This window comes from Equus przewalskii, chromosome 1 (assembly GCF_037783145.1).
Source record: "Equus przewalskii isolate Varuska chromosome 1, EquPr2, whole genome shotgun sequence".
Taxonomy (NCBI): Eukaryota; Metazoa; Chordata; class Mammalia; order Perissodactyla; family Equidae; genus Equus; species Equus przewalskii.
The window spans coordinates 104,187,268-104,204,474 of NC_091831.1; the positions used below are offsets into that span (position 1 = coordinate 104,187,268).

The 17,207-nt window shown below is 50.6% G+C and overlaps 1 protein-coding gene across 13 annotated transcripts in view; it reads right to left on the reverse strand.

Moving 5' to 3' along the window:
• FAM169B (Protein) overlaps positions 1-17,207 on the reverse strand; it is a 210,582-nt gene that overhangs the window by 119,043 nt on the left and 74,332 nt on the right. For 11 of the 13 annotated variants that reach the window (XR_011540050.1, XR_011540046.1, XR_011540039.1 and 8 more), the window contains one exon: positions 15,195-15,326. Coding sequence is in view for 3 of the 13 variants with exons in the window: in XM_070619427.1 (XP_070475528.1) it covers positions 15,195-15,326 (132 nt within the window). In the remaining 10 variants the exon portion in view is untranslated. Of the gene's footprint in view, positions 1-7,402; positions 9,635-10,858; positions 10,953-15,194; positions 15,327-17,207 lie in introns of those variants that run through there. The other 2 variants (XM_070619438.1, XM_070619458.1) reach the window with 2 other exon arrangements.

Sequence of the window (17,207 nt, forward strand, 5' to 3'; positions counted from 1 at the left end):
GGTAGATTTCAAGCCAAGTGCTCTTACACCAATAAAAAGGGACACAGGAAACTTTCGGAGGTGATGGTTATGTCTATTACCTTGACATTGTGGTGATGGGTTCATGGGTGTGTACATATGTCCAAACTCATCGAATTGTACACATCAAATATGGGCGGTTTATTGTATATCGATTATACCTCAATAAAGCTGTTTTTAAAAAAGAGAGAGGACCAAATGGAACGTTCTACCCATTTCTCTGCATTCCAGTGTGGATGTGGGCTGCACACATGGGTGGAAAGAAACCAGTAAAGAGCAATTCCCCTCGCCGGCAGCGCACCTGTCGCCGATGGGTGTAGCGTTCACGTCCTTCTCACTCCTTCCCTTTCCCCACAGCATCGCCAAAGCCCTCGCTCTGTGAAGGGTCGGGGGGTGGGGGGACACGCAAGTGTCAAGGCCCCCTACTTCTTTTTTTTTAAGATTGGCACCTGAGCTCACAACTGTTGCCAATCTTTTTTTTTTCTTTCTGCTTTTTCTCCCCAAATCCCCCCGGTATATAGGTGTATATTTTAGTTGTGGGTCCTTCTAGTAGTAGTACGTGGGACGCCGCCTCAACGTGGCCTGATGAGTCATTCCATGTCCACGCCCAGCATCCGAACCAGAGAAACCCTGCACCGCTGTAGCAGAGCACGCGAACTTAACCACTGGGTCACAGAGCCTGCCCCAAGGCCCCCTACTTTTAACCAGCGGCCAAGGGAGGCAAGGTGCGTTTTAGTGGGTTGGTAGCTCCGTGTCTTTATTTTTTATTGGCAAGCCTACGGAGTTAACAGAGAAATCAGGGAAATTTGGGATCGGTCTGCATTCCTGGACGCACAGTGAAAGCTAAACATTTTTTCCTTAAAAAAAAAAAACGAGAGAGGGACCGAACCAGTGGCACAGCGGTTAAGTTCTCATTTCCACTTCAGTGGCCCGGGGTTTGCCGGTTCGGATCCCGGGTGCAGACCTACGCACTGCTTGTCAAGCCATGCTGTGGTAGGCGCCCCACATACAAAGTAGAGGAAGATGGGTGCAGATCTTAGCTCAGGGCCAGTCCTCCTCAGCAAAAAAAAGGAAGATTGGCAGCAGATGTTAGCTTAGGGCTAATCTTCCTTAAAGAAAAAAAAAGATTTTGAGCCTTTCTTAAGAATAAGTCTCAACTGTATTGTTGGTCTTCTCACATCACTGAAATTCAGGGGCTGGGGTGGCGAACCAGTTCCTTATTGAAACATTAACAGAGGAAGGCATGAGCGGTCTATACAGCTGTTTCACTTGCAAAGCGCAGAGTTTCCAGCTGCAATGAAAGATGCCCACCGACCCGGCCTCCTCGGTTTCTGCAGGAAGGCAGGCAAGTGTTCACGGCCCGACACCTACTTAGGGCCGCGGTCCTGGCCGGAGCCCGCTTTGGTTTGTGCAAGGCTGCCATCGTGTGGCCGCCAAGGGTATTTCCCTTGGAAAACTGCCCAGGAGAGAGGTGTCCATCCAGGCTGTCTCCAAGTCTATTCTAAGATGGCCGTTTTCTGCCACCAGCCAGAACGGGGGTCAAGATACAGATTAAGAGAAGAATCAAGTTCCAACGTGGCCATCCAGATCTGAGTCTTCAGGGCATCTCCTGGGCCCTCGCATGGCCCTCAACTACAGGCACGCAGTGATTTCTCCTCTAAACGAGGAAGAACCTTCTTACCAGTCAGGCCAGTTGGAAGGTCCGAGACGTGAAGCGTCCCCAAGCACCAGCCCGGTCTCCATTGGGTCATCTTGCAGGTCCTGCCCCAGCCTCAGAGTTGGACACAGCCCTGGGAGTTCCTGGAACCCTCTTTGAGTAGGAACCGAGCCGGCACAGAACAACTGCCCAACAGATGGCAGCTTTAAGTCTTTCATTGCTGTCTCCTCGAGGCCTGAGCTCTCAGCAGACTCTGAAGCCATAAATGACCAAGGTCGACATTGACAGAAGCTGCAGACATCTAGGCCTTCAGCGCTAAAGGCACCTGTCAGACTGAGGAAGGTTTCTCAGCCTTGGCATAACATTGCAGGCCGGATAATTCTCGGGGCCGTGGGGGCTGTCCTGACAGCGCAGAGGTTCAGCTGCATTCCTGGCCTCTACCCACCAGATCCAAGAGCGCCCCTCCCTCAATTGTGACAACCAAAAATATCTCCAGACGTGGCCAAACATCCCCGGGGGTGCAGGTCAGCCCACTTAAGAACCACTGTCTAGGGACAGACTAGTTTCCTATTGTCATTTTTAACAAATTGCCACACCTTTAGTGGCCGAGAACTGCATGGATTCATTATCACACAGTTCTGGAGGTCAGAGGTCCAAAAGGTCACACTGGGCTAAAATCAAGGTGTCGGCAGGGCTGTGTCCTTCTCCAGGCCCCAGGGGGACATCTATTTCCTTGCTTTTTCCAGGTTCTAGAAGCTGTCTGCATTCCTTGGCTCACTGCCCTTTCCTCCAAATTGAAAACCTGCAGTGCTTGGTGGGGTCTCTCTCACACTGCATCCCTCTGACAGTTCTCTTTCGGAGTCGAATCTCCCTCTGTCTGCCTCATTTAAGGACCCATGTGATGACACTGGACCCACCAGGATAATCCAGGGTAATCTCCCCATTTCAAGATCCCTAGCCACATCTGCAAAGCCCCTTTCACCACCTAAGGCAATCTGGTCACAGGTGCTGGGGAGTCCAACGTGGACATCTTTGCAGTCGGGGGGAGCATTATTCAGCCTGCCACAAGGCAGCCCAAACGTAATTGGCTCCAGCTGGCCTGAGAGTGCAAGTGAGTAACACAGCCAGTGAATGGCAGGGACACACCCTCCCTGAAATGGACAGCAGTGTCTTGGTCCTAAAACCCTGTGTGGCCCAAACAAATATCTGCAAACTGATTTGCACCATCAAACTGCCAGTTCACAGACCCTGACTCAGCCACTTCATTTCACCACGAGGACCCTTGGCTGCCCCGAAGGGAAGTGGCCACCCCAGGACCCACTGGAGTGAGGGGCCAGGGTGGAACCAGGCCCACGCTCTTCCCAATTCTGAGACACAATTCCTGGTTACTCACCCAGCCCCAAGGAAAACATTTCTAACAGTGGGATTTTAAGCTGTGCTTCAGGCCTGTGAGAAATGGTGGGTTCCACCTCTGTCCACAGCCCACACCCCACAGGAGGCTTGAAGCCTGTGAGAATCAGCCACGGATCCTGCCCTGCCTGAGGGACTTGACCTGAGAACAGCGCTGGGGCTGTAACTCTGCCGGGGGGGTGGCCAAAAGATGCGCTCAGGAGTCTATCCCCGACCTGGACGGGGAGACCTGAGTTTGGCTCTGTGCTAAGTGTGAGGATATAGGGCACCCGTGAAGGAAACCAAAAAGAAATGTTCGATCGCTGGCTTTGAAGACTAGAAAGCCAGGCTCCTTTGGACAGGGATGGGAGTGGGTGAGAGAAACTCCCAAATAGATTTGGGCGCCCCAGAGTAGACGCAAGGTGTGCCCCACCCCAGCCTGGAGTTCCCAGAGAGGGAAAGGTCCCAAAGAGCAGCCCCGAGCCCCAGATGACAGGAGAGGGCCAGCCCCGCACACATCCCCCATGGGAAGCACATGATTTCCCATGTGACCAGGAGCACGAGGACATAGGTTGAGAGAAAGAACCTGCAGGCGCCAGCAACGCCTCCTGTCTGGGACCAGCAGAAGCACCAGCAGATGCCAGTGGGGTCACATGGCAGGAGTCCAGGTGTGGAAGGTGACCAGCACAGTCCTCATTGCCCACATGGTCGGGTACCTGGGAGCAGAGGCCCTGACAAGACAATCACACATATGAGCTGGTGCCCGTGGGGGCAGGACAGACTCAGGCCAACAGCAGCTGTCCCCTCCTCACCAAGGACCCTGCCCTGCGCAAGCCCCAGAGCTAAGAATTGACCCCAGGAAGAAAGAGGCACAAAGGAAAATCCTATTTAGAGTGAGGTTAGATTGCAAGGTATCTGGAATTGACTAGATTACATTTTCTGCCATAAGCCAGAACAAGTGCTTAAAATATAGGTGAAGATCAGATCAGTTATTTAATTGCGTGCCTGAATGTGAACTGTGCAAAGTCACAACTAAGTACAATACCCGATGTGTATAGCACATCTACGGATGGAAGAGTGCTGTCTGGGGCATCCTTCCCTGAGCCGCACAGGGAACTGCCCGGTGCACACATCATTCCCATGGACAGGCAAGGTCTACGCAGTCTGGGCTGGGCAGTGACCAGCCCAGGATTACCCATCACAAAGTGCTGGGCCAAATCTTTGGACTCAAAACACTATGCGTCCAAACTGGCTCCAAAGGAGAGATGGTGGAATGGAGCCCTCTCCCAGGGCTGCCTCCTGATCTGTCATCAAGGGCTGATGGGTTCTGCATGTCACATGCACCCAGGACCCTCTGAAGGCCGGGGCTGGGGAAGCCGGCATGGAAACTCCACCCCCAGGGGTCAGCTCAGACATAATCCAGGTCCTGCAGGGGTGGGGATGTGGCTCTGAGAGTCAGCCTGGCCTCCTCACAGAGCAAGACACCAACATCGAAGCTGCCAGAGCTCCAGAAATGACCTGTCCAGCCAGCTCTGGTCCACAGCAAAAGTGAGTGGGATAAAAATCAGCACGTACACTGTTGAAATCTGTTTTCTTCTTCTCAAATTATGTCTGAAGCATTCAGGAAGGGAGCAGCATAGGATTTTTTTAAGAAAATGGCCAGAAATCTCTGACAAGGGGAGAGAGATCAAGGCAGAAGTCTGAGTTTGGCTTTCTGACATTCAAAGCCCGTGGTCCAGCTCCAGCCCCTAGGGCCACAGCCGTCAGCAGCCCTGGGAATGATGCCCACCAGGGAGCAGGAGAGAGCTTGACGTCTCCCCACAGGGTCAGGTTTACATGTATTCCTCACAGTATTTCTTTATGTAGCATATGTGGATTTAATTTATATGGATTTTCATAAAATTACTTTGCAAATATAATACACATATTTGGTTATATATATATTAGATCACGAGGACTTCACCTGCTCCTGTTGGTCACATGAGAATCCAGCAAACATCTCCCAAAATCAAAGCACCGCAGCCGCAAGCAAAGAGACGAGAAGAAATGATAGTCAACTGTGCGCACTGCCCCAACTCACACGGCACCAGGAAGATCCTACCTTCATCCACCCTGAGGACACACCCTCCTGATCCCACAGAATCTGAACAGAATCCAAGCACCCAAGGACCAAAGGAGCCAGACGCTCAGTGTCCATCCACAGGCTGCCCCCCGGGGAGTGGGTGCCACAAGTCGTGGGCCATCAAGGCTGTGAAATTGCATGAGCTCTGCAGTCATCTGCACATGTCAGGGTCACTGTTGGAGCAGGTAGCTTCTAGTACCTAAAGATGACTTTCGTTTGGTGGGAAGGAGGGCTCAATAAGATAAGCCAATGTCATTAAACAGAGTCCACATGCATTAAAACAAGTCCACGGAAGCATTTCAGTTGCCGTGGCCATTTGTGGGATTTTTCTGACAGGATTAATCTACTCTTTCTGATTACGTCTCATTTGTTGCTGAAAATGACAGAAAGTCAAGCTCCCTGGATGTTCTGTTGGGGACCGGGTTGCAGGCCTCCCGTGACTATGTCACTGTGGCTCCAGGTGTTTTTGCCTTGCTTGGCCATGGTGATACTTTGCGCCCTATGTGAAAGAGCCGAGGGGGAGGCAGGAGAGGAAGGGGGCCAAGGAATTTCAAGGCTTCTCAACATGGAAACTTGGACACCTAACTTCAAAACATCCAGATGTTGACCATCTTTGCCTAGACAGAGAACAAAATCGAAATCAGAGATTTTACATTGCTTCTCGCAGGAAATGGGGATCTTAGAAATTGTCTCAGAATTTGCTGGCCCTATAATTTTTGCAAGTAGCCAACCAGTTGGATTCATTCCTTCCTCAGCCCGAACGGCTTGTTCTCAGACTTCCCGGAACAAAATGCCCGATGCTGAAAACCCTTTCTTTCCCTGAAAGAAAATCTGTTCGAGGGCCCCATGCATAGCAGTGAATGTCCACCACCGCCGCCAGACTCTGAATCCACAAGGCAAGCTTGCGCGGGACCATGGATCTCCAACGTCCTCCGCGGGCCTCAGCCCATTCACGAGTGCAGGGGGAGCAGTCCGCAGGCAACACGCCTCTCCTGGGGCCTGGGCCTGGGGTCCACACACAGCTTTCTTCCAAGTAATGACTGCTCTGTGGATTTGTCTATATTCGCCATAGAGTGAAATAACTTTCTCCCCAATAACTCCCTTTAGATGGGAATGAAAGGATATGCACTTATAAAACACAATCATTACTACTGTAACACCAAACGCACAAGCCACCAAAGCAAAATAGATGAACTGGACTTCATCAAAATTCATAATGTTGCACTTCAAATGGCACCATCAAGAAAGTGAAAAGACAACCTATATAATGAGAGAAAATATTTGCAAACGATACGTGATAAGACTTGTATCCAGAATCTATAAAGAACGACTACAATTCAATAATAAAAAGATACCCCAATTAAAAAATGGATAAAGAATCTGAATAGATACTTCTCCAAAGACATAAAAAGGGCCAAAAAGCACATGAAAAGATGCTCCATGTCATTAGTCTTCAGGGAAACACACATCAGAATCACAATGAGACACCAGTCCACGCTCACTAGGATGGTGGCTATAATCAAAGAGATAGATAGCAGTAAGTGTTGGCTGGGATGGAGAGAAATTGGAACAGTCACACATTGCTGGTGGGAATGTAAAATGATGTAGGCACTTGGGAAAATAATTTGGCAGTTCCTCAAAATGTTAAATATAGAGTTACCACACGACCCAGAAATTCTGCTCCTGGGTAAATACCTAAAGAACTGAAGCTATAGGTCCGCCCAAAAACTTGTTCATGAATGTTCATAGCAGCCTTATTGATAACAGCCAAAAACTGAAATCAATTCAGAAGTCCACCAGTTGGTAAATGGAGAGACAAAATGTGGTCTCTCCACACCATGGAATGTTATTCAACTATAAAAAGGAATGAAGCACTGACACCTGCTACAACATGATGCAGCTTGAAGACATTAAGTGAAAAAAACTGGATGCAAAGGGCCACATATCGTACGATTCCACCAGTATGACATGTCCAGAACAGGCAAATCGAGAGAGAGAAAGTAGATTCGTGATTGCTTAGGGCCGGGAGGTAGGGAGAAAGGGAGAAGCTGCTAATGGGCATGGGGTTTCTTTTTGAGGTACTGACTGTGGTGGTGGTCGCACAATTCTGCAAATATACTAAAAATCACACGATTATATACTTTAAGTGAATTTCATGGATTATGAATTATATTTCGATAAAGCTGTTAATAAGCAAGAACAGAGAAGAACTGAATAGTAAATTAAACAAAGGTGATTTAATAAAATCAACACAACATATGCACGCACAGACACAGACACACACACAAGCCTTACCAACACTCCCTGTACACGCCCTGTGGAAAGGAACACTACACACAGCCCCAGGCCAGACAGACTGTGCCGCTGCCCGGGGTGTTTCCACGAGCTCAGAGGATTCCCTTCCAGCTGTGTGTGGCTCGTGCACACGGCCTTCAGTGAACTACATCAGCACATCAGTTTTTCTTCCTTGAGAGGACTCTTTTATTGGACAGTAACTTCATCAAGCCCCTGAGACATTTCCATCAGTTCATATTCACATAAACACTACAAAGCACCAATCATTCATCTCAAATGGTACAATGTTCACAGCGCATGTCTACGTCACACGTGAAAGGTTATGTCGGGCACCACACACACACAGAGCACGCTCCCAGCTGCAGACTTGACTGCCCTCTTATGGTCTGTGCCTCCTTCACAGAGAGCCCACATGCACGGGTGCCCTTTAGGATGTCTCCAGATTCTACTTCTATTCAATTAGACTCTTCCCTCTTTAACTGATAGGTGTGAGAAAACAACTCCAGTGGAACATTCCAGAAGAGACCCTTCCAGAGAGAATAGTTAATCCTTGAGTCCTGTAACCGTGCCTATCTCCCCACTGCACCGCACAGAGCTTGTCCCTGAGCAATCACACTGAACAGTTGCTGTACTTAAGGATGGATGGACGGAATGGATGCATGGATGGACGAACAGACAGACAGATGGATGGACAGATGCAGACAAATGGATGAATGGACAGATGGGTGGGTGAGTGGGTGGGTAGACAGGTATATAGATAGATGGGTGAACAGATGGGTGGGTGGACGGAAGGCAAGATGAGGGAGAGATGGAGGGAGAAAGGGAGAGAAGAATGGGGAGATGGATGGATGGATGGATGGATGGGTGGATGGATAGATGGATGGACAGATGGATGGATGAGTGAACAGACAGCAACATGGATGAGTAAATAAGTAACAGGGGTCCCACCACATGCGTCCTTTGCCCAGTGAGGGAAACAGCTGGTGATATCCTGCTGGCACTCAGGACTGCCAGTGGTCTCCTCCCCACTCCCAGATTCCGGGGTAGGTTTACTGTATCCCTAAAAAGCTGAAACTCTGTTCTTCCACCCATCTCTCCAGAGTCTAGCAGCAGAGGACGAGAAAGAAGGTATCACCCCTCACTCCTGAGGTGACCTGTCACCAGTCATTCCCTACACACTTACTGAAGGCCAGCTCCACTCTGGCACTGGGGACGCAGGAGGCAACTAAGCAGACCCAGGGCTGACCCTGGTGGAGGCTCATGGAGTCACAGCTGAGTGCCCAGTGCTCTGAGGCCACATGGGAAGAGGAGGAGGAGGTGGTCAGGAAGGGACATCTGAGCTGAGAGCAGATGCGTGAGTAGGAATCAGCCTGACTGACAAGGGTATGTGTGTGTGAGAGAGAGAGAGAGAGAGATGGCTGAAATCCTGATGCCCCTGCCGTCGGGATGCTGCCAACGTGGCTGAAGCTTTTCTGGAAAAGGAAGGTGTCTCCCCAGAAACCCCTCTGGTGACAGTGTTCCCATGATCACAAGAGGGCTGGCATGGGCAGACTCGCAAACTCTCTCCACAGCGCAGACCGGAGGGGGTGGCCGTTCTCCGAGTTCCGTGTGCTGAAGAAAGAGGTGCATTCGTGGGGTGCCAGCGCAGTCTTTATAAAGCCATCCCGAGTCACAGAAACCACAAGGGGTGTAACGAAGGATCTCCCGAAATCCGAGCTTGGGAAATGATCCTATGCACCCATGCAGCACTGGGCGCTTACAAACAAAGCACCTTCTCGGACTTTCTCTCACCTGAGACCACACAGCAGGCCTGAGGTAGGTGGGGTCTGTGTGGTCACTTTCTCCTCAAAGGATGGCACAGCAAGGACAGAGGCCAGACAAGTGGGAGTGATGGACAGCTCTTAATCCCACATCCCCTGGGGCCCAGGACAGGCCGGTGGACAGGACAGCCTGGGGCCTGGGAATGAGGAATCAGCCACCTATGCTTCTGTCTGCCATGATGCCCCAGCCAGGCCGGCGTCCACTGCTGTCCTCTTGGCCTCCATCCCCTCTGGCTCAGCCCCACAGGCTCTCCCACGCCACCCTGCAGCATCTGTCACTCCACAGTCTTAACCATTCTCTGTCTCTTTCAGTTCTTCTCCGCTGATCCTGTCCTGAAATAGAAAAGAATCAACAGAGCATCCGAGTTACCACCGTGACAGCCCAGCTGGCCCTGCGCCGCGTGCTCAGATTCAGACGTTCCAGCCGGGTTCAAACAGCCCCGCCAGCCAAAGGCCACCACGTTTTGTAGGGACTCAGCTCTGAGCGCCCATCCACTGATGGAACGGAGGGAAGGCCCAGCCCAGGGAGATAGGCAAGGCAGCCAGGAGGCACAGCTTTAAAAGGTGACGTCCTTACACTTGAACACGCAGACTCCCCCAGACACATGCCCATGGGCGTGACACCACGCTGGACACCTCGCGCCTCCTCTACCGGCCTTCCCAGTTTAAAGGGGAGTCAGGGACCAGTGAAGAGGTGAAGCACACGCTCTCTGCCCAGCGGCCTGGAAGGTCATAAATCGGCCCACCTTTCCCTGGACTAGAACTAAGTCAGACACCAGGCAGCTTTTCTGAAACAATCCAGCACTTACTGGGATATTTCATGCCTTTGATGTTGTCTTCTACAGGAGAGCCGTCTATTTTCCAAAATCAGCAGTATTCCCCCCGAAGTGCAACTGTAAGTTTTGGAGTTTAAAATCATTATCGACTCTTCAGGGACTCAAGAGCAATGGCCCTTGCATGCCAGAGAGCGGGTGTGAGCACGACTGCCTTGCATGGGCAAGGAAAATACTTCAGGAATCGTGTCGCTTCAAAGTCTTATAAAACACTGAACGACAACAGGCCGCTGAGAGAGATCCAGAACGTTGCCCTGGTTCTATTCTACCATCACACTGGGTTATACAACTCAACGCCATATTCCATTTTCTAGCATCTGGACTTGAGGGGCGGGGGAGGAAAGAAAGACAAATTCGTCTGCACATTTGTTCTGCGTGAAAGATGCTGGTCCGTGGCAGAATTTGCAATTTAGATTTTTCAATATTTCCTTAACAATGCAGGGCCGTGGCTGATTCTCATGTGTTCTCTGTTTAGTTTTGGCTTCGGGAAAGCTTGTCTAGCTTAGAGAAGAGGACCATGAACAGTCTAATCACAAACGCCTCTCCTCATACTCTGGCGCCGAGGTTCTGAGCATAAATCGACAGCCCCTGCCACCGAGAAGCCCATGGCCAAGGTGCGGAGGAAGCTGCCTTGCAGGTTGGGACCACAGTTTCACCCAACAAGCACAGCATGATCACTAAGAACGCAGGACATGTTCCTAGAATGACACACCCATCACCATACCTCGCTGCCTTCACCATTGTGGACTGTCTGGATCCATTGTCTTGAGAAGTCCGCCTGTGACCGCTCACATCCTCCTTGGAATTTCCTGGATGAGCTGCCCTCCCCAAGCAAGAGAGCAGATAAGCAGATGATGGTGGCTCCCGAGGGAGAGGACAATCAAAAGATTAACAATATACTGAGGACACTTCCAAAAGCACTGATGGGCACAACCCAATTTCATCCTCTTGACCTCCCCTTTACACCTGCCCAGACCCTCTGGAGGGGAGGCACACCTGCCAAGCATCAGGAGACACAAAGGGGTGGTTCTACTCAAGCATTTCAGGGCTGGAATTCTGAGCTTGTCTTCCACTCATTGGGGCATTCAATGGAGTCAGGTTTCCAGTCTCGGCCTCTTTGCTCACTGGAATTTCCACTCACAGGAGAGCCCATAATCACCACGCTAACTCAGCCTCCCGCCCCCTCCTACTGAATCAGGACCAACTCAGAAGCGAATGACTTTCTCATCCTACTGCGCACCTCCCTACACCCCAAAATCCATACGTGGACGTATACGGGGTGGGGGGGGGGGAGTTCAGATGCCTTAGGAAAAAGATATGCAGTTTTCCATTCAAATGGAAAATACAAATGAAACACATTTTTCAAATAACGAGTAAATGTATTATTTAGTTGTTACCTATAGAAGTAAATTTTAAAGTTTATTTCCAGGCTTTATACATTAGCAAAATTGGTTTACAAAATCCAATGGTAAGCATTTAAAAATACCAGTACTCTTTAGTTCTCTCTGATACAGAAAGATTTTATATAATATAGTAGTAGTTGTCCACGCACTTTTCTTCAGAAAAATGTAAGCTCATAAATGAGTTCACAGACTCGTCAGCCTCCTTTACCTCTGTGTCCCTGTCACCTGGGACGGTGCCCAGTGTCAGGAGATGCTCTGCCAACAGTAACCAATTGAATGAGCGAGCGAATACATGAGTGAATGAATGAATGAGAATGAAGCAGATAATCCATTATCAGTTTTCTACATCTCCTGATCAGTGAAACTGTTTTTATGCATTATGGACTAAAGCACGCTAGTAGCCATCAAATGTTCACTTATATTTTATTCTCGACCAATCACGGTCCAATAAGTTTTAAAAATGAAGACACTAATTTGGACTCACAAGTAGAAGAATCTGAGAAGCAACCACACAGGAAGGTCAAAAGCAACCTCTGAGTTACCATCCAGGGCTGCAGCAGACTATAATGGCCACTAGAGGGAGCCACACAACCTTTCAAAGAGCAGCATTAGCCAGAAAAAACCCATCCAGGAGATGATGCTTCTGCCCTCAGCGCTTCCTAGCATAGCTCGCCCCCATAAAATTGCTCCTGCTACTGCACTAGGCAGTGTCCCACTCGCCAGAACAAGCTGAAATACGGGGAGAGCTGCCCTTTGCAAGCATCGGACTTTTAGAAAAAGGACCCCACCTCCCCAGCTCAAATATTTCACATCTCTTTATGTACACGCCCTCCAGCTTTAAAAATATCATGTACATAGAAGAAAAGTATTTTCCCTGTGGATGACAACTGAAGCCATTAAAAATTCACCTGGAAAGAAAGCAAAACTATAACCTAATAATGAAAAAATTTTTAAAGCTGTGTGCAATTATTTTCTGCCTCCGGCACCGTTTTTCTAAAAGAACACTGGACTGTTGACGTATTCGATTTCACCTCCTCCAGGAAAGAAACTGAAGGCATCGGCAGGCTAACTGGGAAGTCACATCAGAGAGAGTCAGGATCTGACCGCTCAAGTTTCAAAGGCTTCATCTGTAAGTGAGTGTAGGAAGAAAATGATTTCCCACAAACTCTTTCTCTCTAAAGGTCTGAAGAACCCTGTAAATGTTTCCAGGGCCATTATAAGCCACAGATGTTATCAACAGGCAAGATCGTGCAAACTTTCAAAGACCTAGTCCACAAATGACACTGCTCCAAAAATAGATTTTAAAACATCTGAAAGGAGCACAAGTTAATTTCCCTTTGGAATGCTGTAAAATGTCCATGCCTTTCTTAGAACGTAAAAAGCGATCAGCTCCACTGGGCTTCTTGCTTACTGTTCTATTTCTATGGCACACGAAATTGCAGGAAACCTCGAAAATAACAGTCAGAAACTGAAAAACAGAACAATTCAAGAAAGCAACTAAAAATAACTGACTAATTAGTAACTAAAATTAAGTGCCTTCTGAGATTTCCAGGGAAGAGAGGATTCCAGAATCTGCGTTGTTTGGTGACCTGTGGGTAAATCCAGCTGGCAAACACTTGCTGATGTCCATGAAGAGAGAGACAGATGGAAACACAGAAACTGCAGAGCGTCTGGGCTAATGCGTAATTGCCCCCACTCACCAACCTGGAGAAAACCCCAACTGTCAGCACTAACTGACACATTTGTTACGAGATGAGGCTGGGCAGCTGAAAACCTTCCTGAGTGGATTAAAATCCTGCCTGCTGGCCCTGGGGAGACAGAAGGTGTGGGTGAAACTGGGAACTAACCATGATTTATACAGGAAGTGAGAAGACCTGAACTTAGAATTAAAAAAAAGAGAGTGAGTTTTAGTAATCTAATTATATCCTAATTATAACAATGACCCTTCTTCCTTCAAGGGACTTGAACATGTTTCTGGAACATTCTCTCCAAAAGTCTCCTCATTTGCTGCTTTAAAGAGAGACTTGGCGCATCTCAGAGTGAGTTAAAGTGACAGGTCTGGCATCTGACTCTCAGCTCGGTTTCCTCTGACCAGACCACACCAGCTCTCAGCTCTTGAAATGACCCCCAGTGGAATTCTCCTCAGAGGAAGCCATCTCCCCAATTATTCGAAAATGTCCTCTCCCTGCTGGCCTGTGCCACTTCCACATTATTTCCACATTCTGATATGTGAGCCAGTGTTGTTTTTTTTCTTTCCTCCATTCCCAGCCAACGAGCTCAACATCCAAGACACACAAGGGCGGGTCGGTGCGGGGGCTGGAGAATCATCTGCGCAGCTCGTGGAGAAACCTGCACGGCAGCCAGCTCAGTGCACGGGGATCCGGGCTGGCCTCCCTTCATTTCTAATTCTCGATGCCACAGGGCAAGTCACTGAGCCGCCTCATTAGGCTCATAGTCACAGCCCTGCCCCGGCCTCCTTCCCAGGTGCCTGGTCACCCCATTAATATCTGAAAAGATCCACTAAGCCTTCAAGTTGAAAGGCACCATAAGAGCCAAACCTCTCACTATCACCATCACTAAACTCCAAGGCACTCTTCACTGTCACCAATAAGGTAAATCAGCTCCCCACGTGGAGGAAAGCCCTGCTCCTTCGTGCCCATGGCCCCTAATGAGCCATCTGCAGCCTCGGGAAGGGTGTCTGACACCGACAGGAGCTCCGATGCCAGGAGGGAAGAAAAGCCAGTGAAGGGAAGTTGTGAGGACCTCCCGTGCCTCCCACCCCATGCAGCCCCTCAGCGTGGGGGGCCCTGCGGGACCAGCCCTGCTCGCGCTGCGCCCTCGGTGCTGAGCTGAAAGGCCCGCCTGCCCCACCTGGGAGAGGCAGCAAGAACACTGTCACAAAGGAGCATGGAGATCCAGAGACAAGGGTGTCTGCCACCCTCTGGCTCCTTAAAGGTCTTCCAGTCCCCTGTCTTGGGACCCGCCCCTTGTTCTTGTCCCTCACAGACACCCTCCATCAAAACCCCGCCAGCAAACTCGCCGAGGTGCTGTCTCTGACAATGCAAACTGAGGCCGGCGCGTGTCTGCAACAGCAGCTGCCTGCATAAACACCACTGCCTCCCCACTAAGGGATCACACAACGCTGCCCTTAAAAAGGACGAGGACAAGGGAGGCACCTGCAGAACGCCGGCCACGGGACGCTGCCACCTCCGCATGCACGTCTTCCCCACAAGGCAGGGGGTCCGCAGTAAACCCTGGCCTGTCTTGAATTTTTCACCCCATGTTCACATTGTCTATTCAAAATAATGTTTCCAACCGACCTTCAGCTAGACAGAGGAAATTAATCTTCTTACGTGTTTCTGTGATGCATCCTAATTGTAAACCGGGAGCCCTTCGTCCCGGGGAGGTTCTGCTTCAGCTAACTGGGGGAGATCTTTCTTTTGGGGCAGGAGGGTCTAGCAGGTGTGGTTCATTCAGGAAGGGAAGGTGGAAGGAGGACAGAAGGCCACCACCCAGGTCTCCCTCCCTCCTTTGTTCCCGCGATGATGACAGACGTAACATCTGCACGGCCTGACTCAGCCTATAAATTCACCTGTGCGACAGATACTGACATGAGGAAGAGAAGACCCAAGGGCACTTTCTTTGAGTCCCACTCACAGTCTGGAAGGCTTGACCGTTGAAGCTGAACCTTCAGCCAGATGTTGCCTCGCTGGCCCCAGGCTCCCGGGGGCTCCACCTCCCACAGGCGCCCTCGCTCCTCCGGCCACGCCAACAGGAACTTCCTGCAGACTGAGAGGAAGGGGCCAGTGCGTCAGGAAGGCCACCTCACCAGGTGCACAGGCCAGCCCCTTCTGCGTCCTCAGACATAGCCGCTTCCAGTTCTTCCCCCAGCCCACCCCATTCCCCCACCGCACCCCCAGCTCTCGGCTCTGACCTGCTACACGCAAACCACTGTTCATCAGCCTCACCTGCCCACCTTGTGCTCCCACCTTCATCCATCCCATCTTAGTCAGCTCAGGCGGCCATAACAAAACACTACAGACTCGGGGCTCAAACAACAGACCTTTATTTTCTCACACTTCTGGAGGCTGCAAGTCCAAGACAGAGGTGTAGCAGGTGTAGCCTCTCCTGAGGCTTCTCTCCTTGGCTGGCAGATGGCCACCTCCCTGCCGTGTCTTCCCACGGTCCTCCCTCTGTACCCGTCAGTGGTCTAGTCTCCTCTTCTAAGAACCTCTTCTTACCAGTCCCATTGGATCAGGCCACCCTTATGACCTCATTTAACCATAATCACCTCTTTAAAGGACCATCTCCACCTTCAGTCACATCGGAGGTCAGGGCTTTGACACAGGAATCTGGGGAACACGACCCAATTCAGCTACAACATTGCCCCACCCGGTCCTCTCCTCGGGCACTGTCCTCCTCCGCCCTCCTCTCCCATGGAACCTTCTAGCTCACCCTCCACAGATCCCTTAATGCCAGGCTCCCCTCAGGGCTTGTAGACCTTTATGCCCATATTCACAGGGTGAGCATTTCCACATGGCAGTGCCTGAATCCAGCCACACGGGAAGCCGCTCCTCCTCCTGCAGGTGCCCGAGGGGACTCCATCGGGCCCTCTCCCAACATTTTCGGGCCCAGGGCAAAAGCACAGATGGAAACCTACACGTGTGATGCTAAGCGTTGGAAAGGTGTAAGCCGCCAGCGGAGCGCTAGAGAGAATGTTCTGCTCTCCTGTCTTGACAAATATAACTTCCTAACAACAGGGAAAGCCAGATTCAAATTTAGAATTCTTGGACTCCTTGGAGTTTTGCACCAGAACGTGGCAAGACCAAGAGAGCTGGCCCCCAGCTGCAGCCCACCGGCTTCTCCTGCCAGCCCAGCTCGCCCTGCACTGCAAGGGGCCTGTGTGTACAAATATGGAGCCCACACCCACACCCCATCCATGTCCCACCTGCAGCTGTCCCTGAAGTCTAAGGATATACAACCTGGTGACGTGGCCGGCCCTTAAGGCCACATATCCAGGGATGCAGTCCCCGGGGGCCCTCAGCAGCCACTAGCAGGAATCCTGGGGTCCTGGTACCTGGAGCCAGTTTAGGAATGACCTGGACCTGAGTGGGAACATCCTCTTGGGCCCACAAATGCCTTGCACTGTGGAAATAGGTGCAGCTTCAAAAGGCTCCAGGGGCCGGCCCCATGGTGTGGTGGTTAAGTTTGATGCACTCTATTCTGGCAGCCCAGGTTCACAGGTTCGGATTCTGGGCACAGACCTACACCATTCATCAGTCACACTGTGGCAGCAACCCACGTAGCAAATAGAGGAAGACTGGCAGAGATGTTAGCTCAGGGCTAATCTTCCTCAGGGAAAAAAAAAAAGAGGCTCAAAACTGTGGGGCCCTGAGCAGGAATCCCTCTTGTCCAGTCGAAGGGCAGGTCTGTACTCAATAAGAGCTGGTCAGTGAAGCAAGGAGTCGGCACACCCGGACCCAGTCTGGAGCCTCCATCTGCTTCTTTCTCCACACTCCACCTGCTCACTCAGGTAACCAGGCACAATCAGGGGTGATGTAAAAGCTGGAGGCCCGAGACCCCAGGCTGGGCAGCTGAAACCCCTGACATCAACAGCGTGATTCAAAATCAGCACCTTCGGGTCTTCTTTCTCTGCCAGGCGGAGACAGA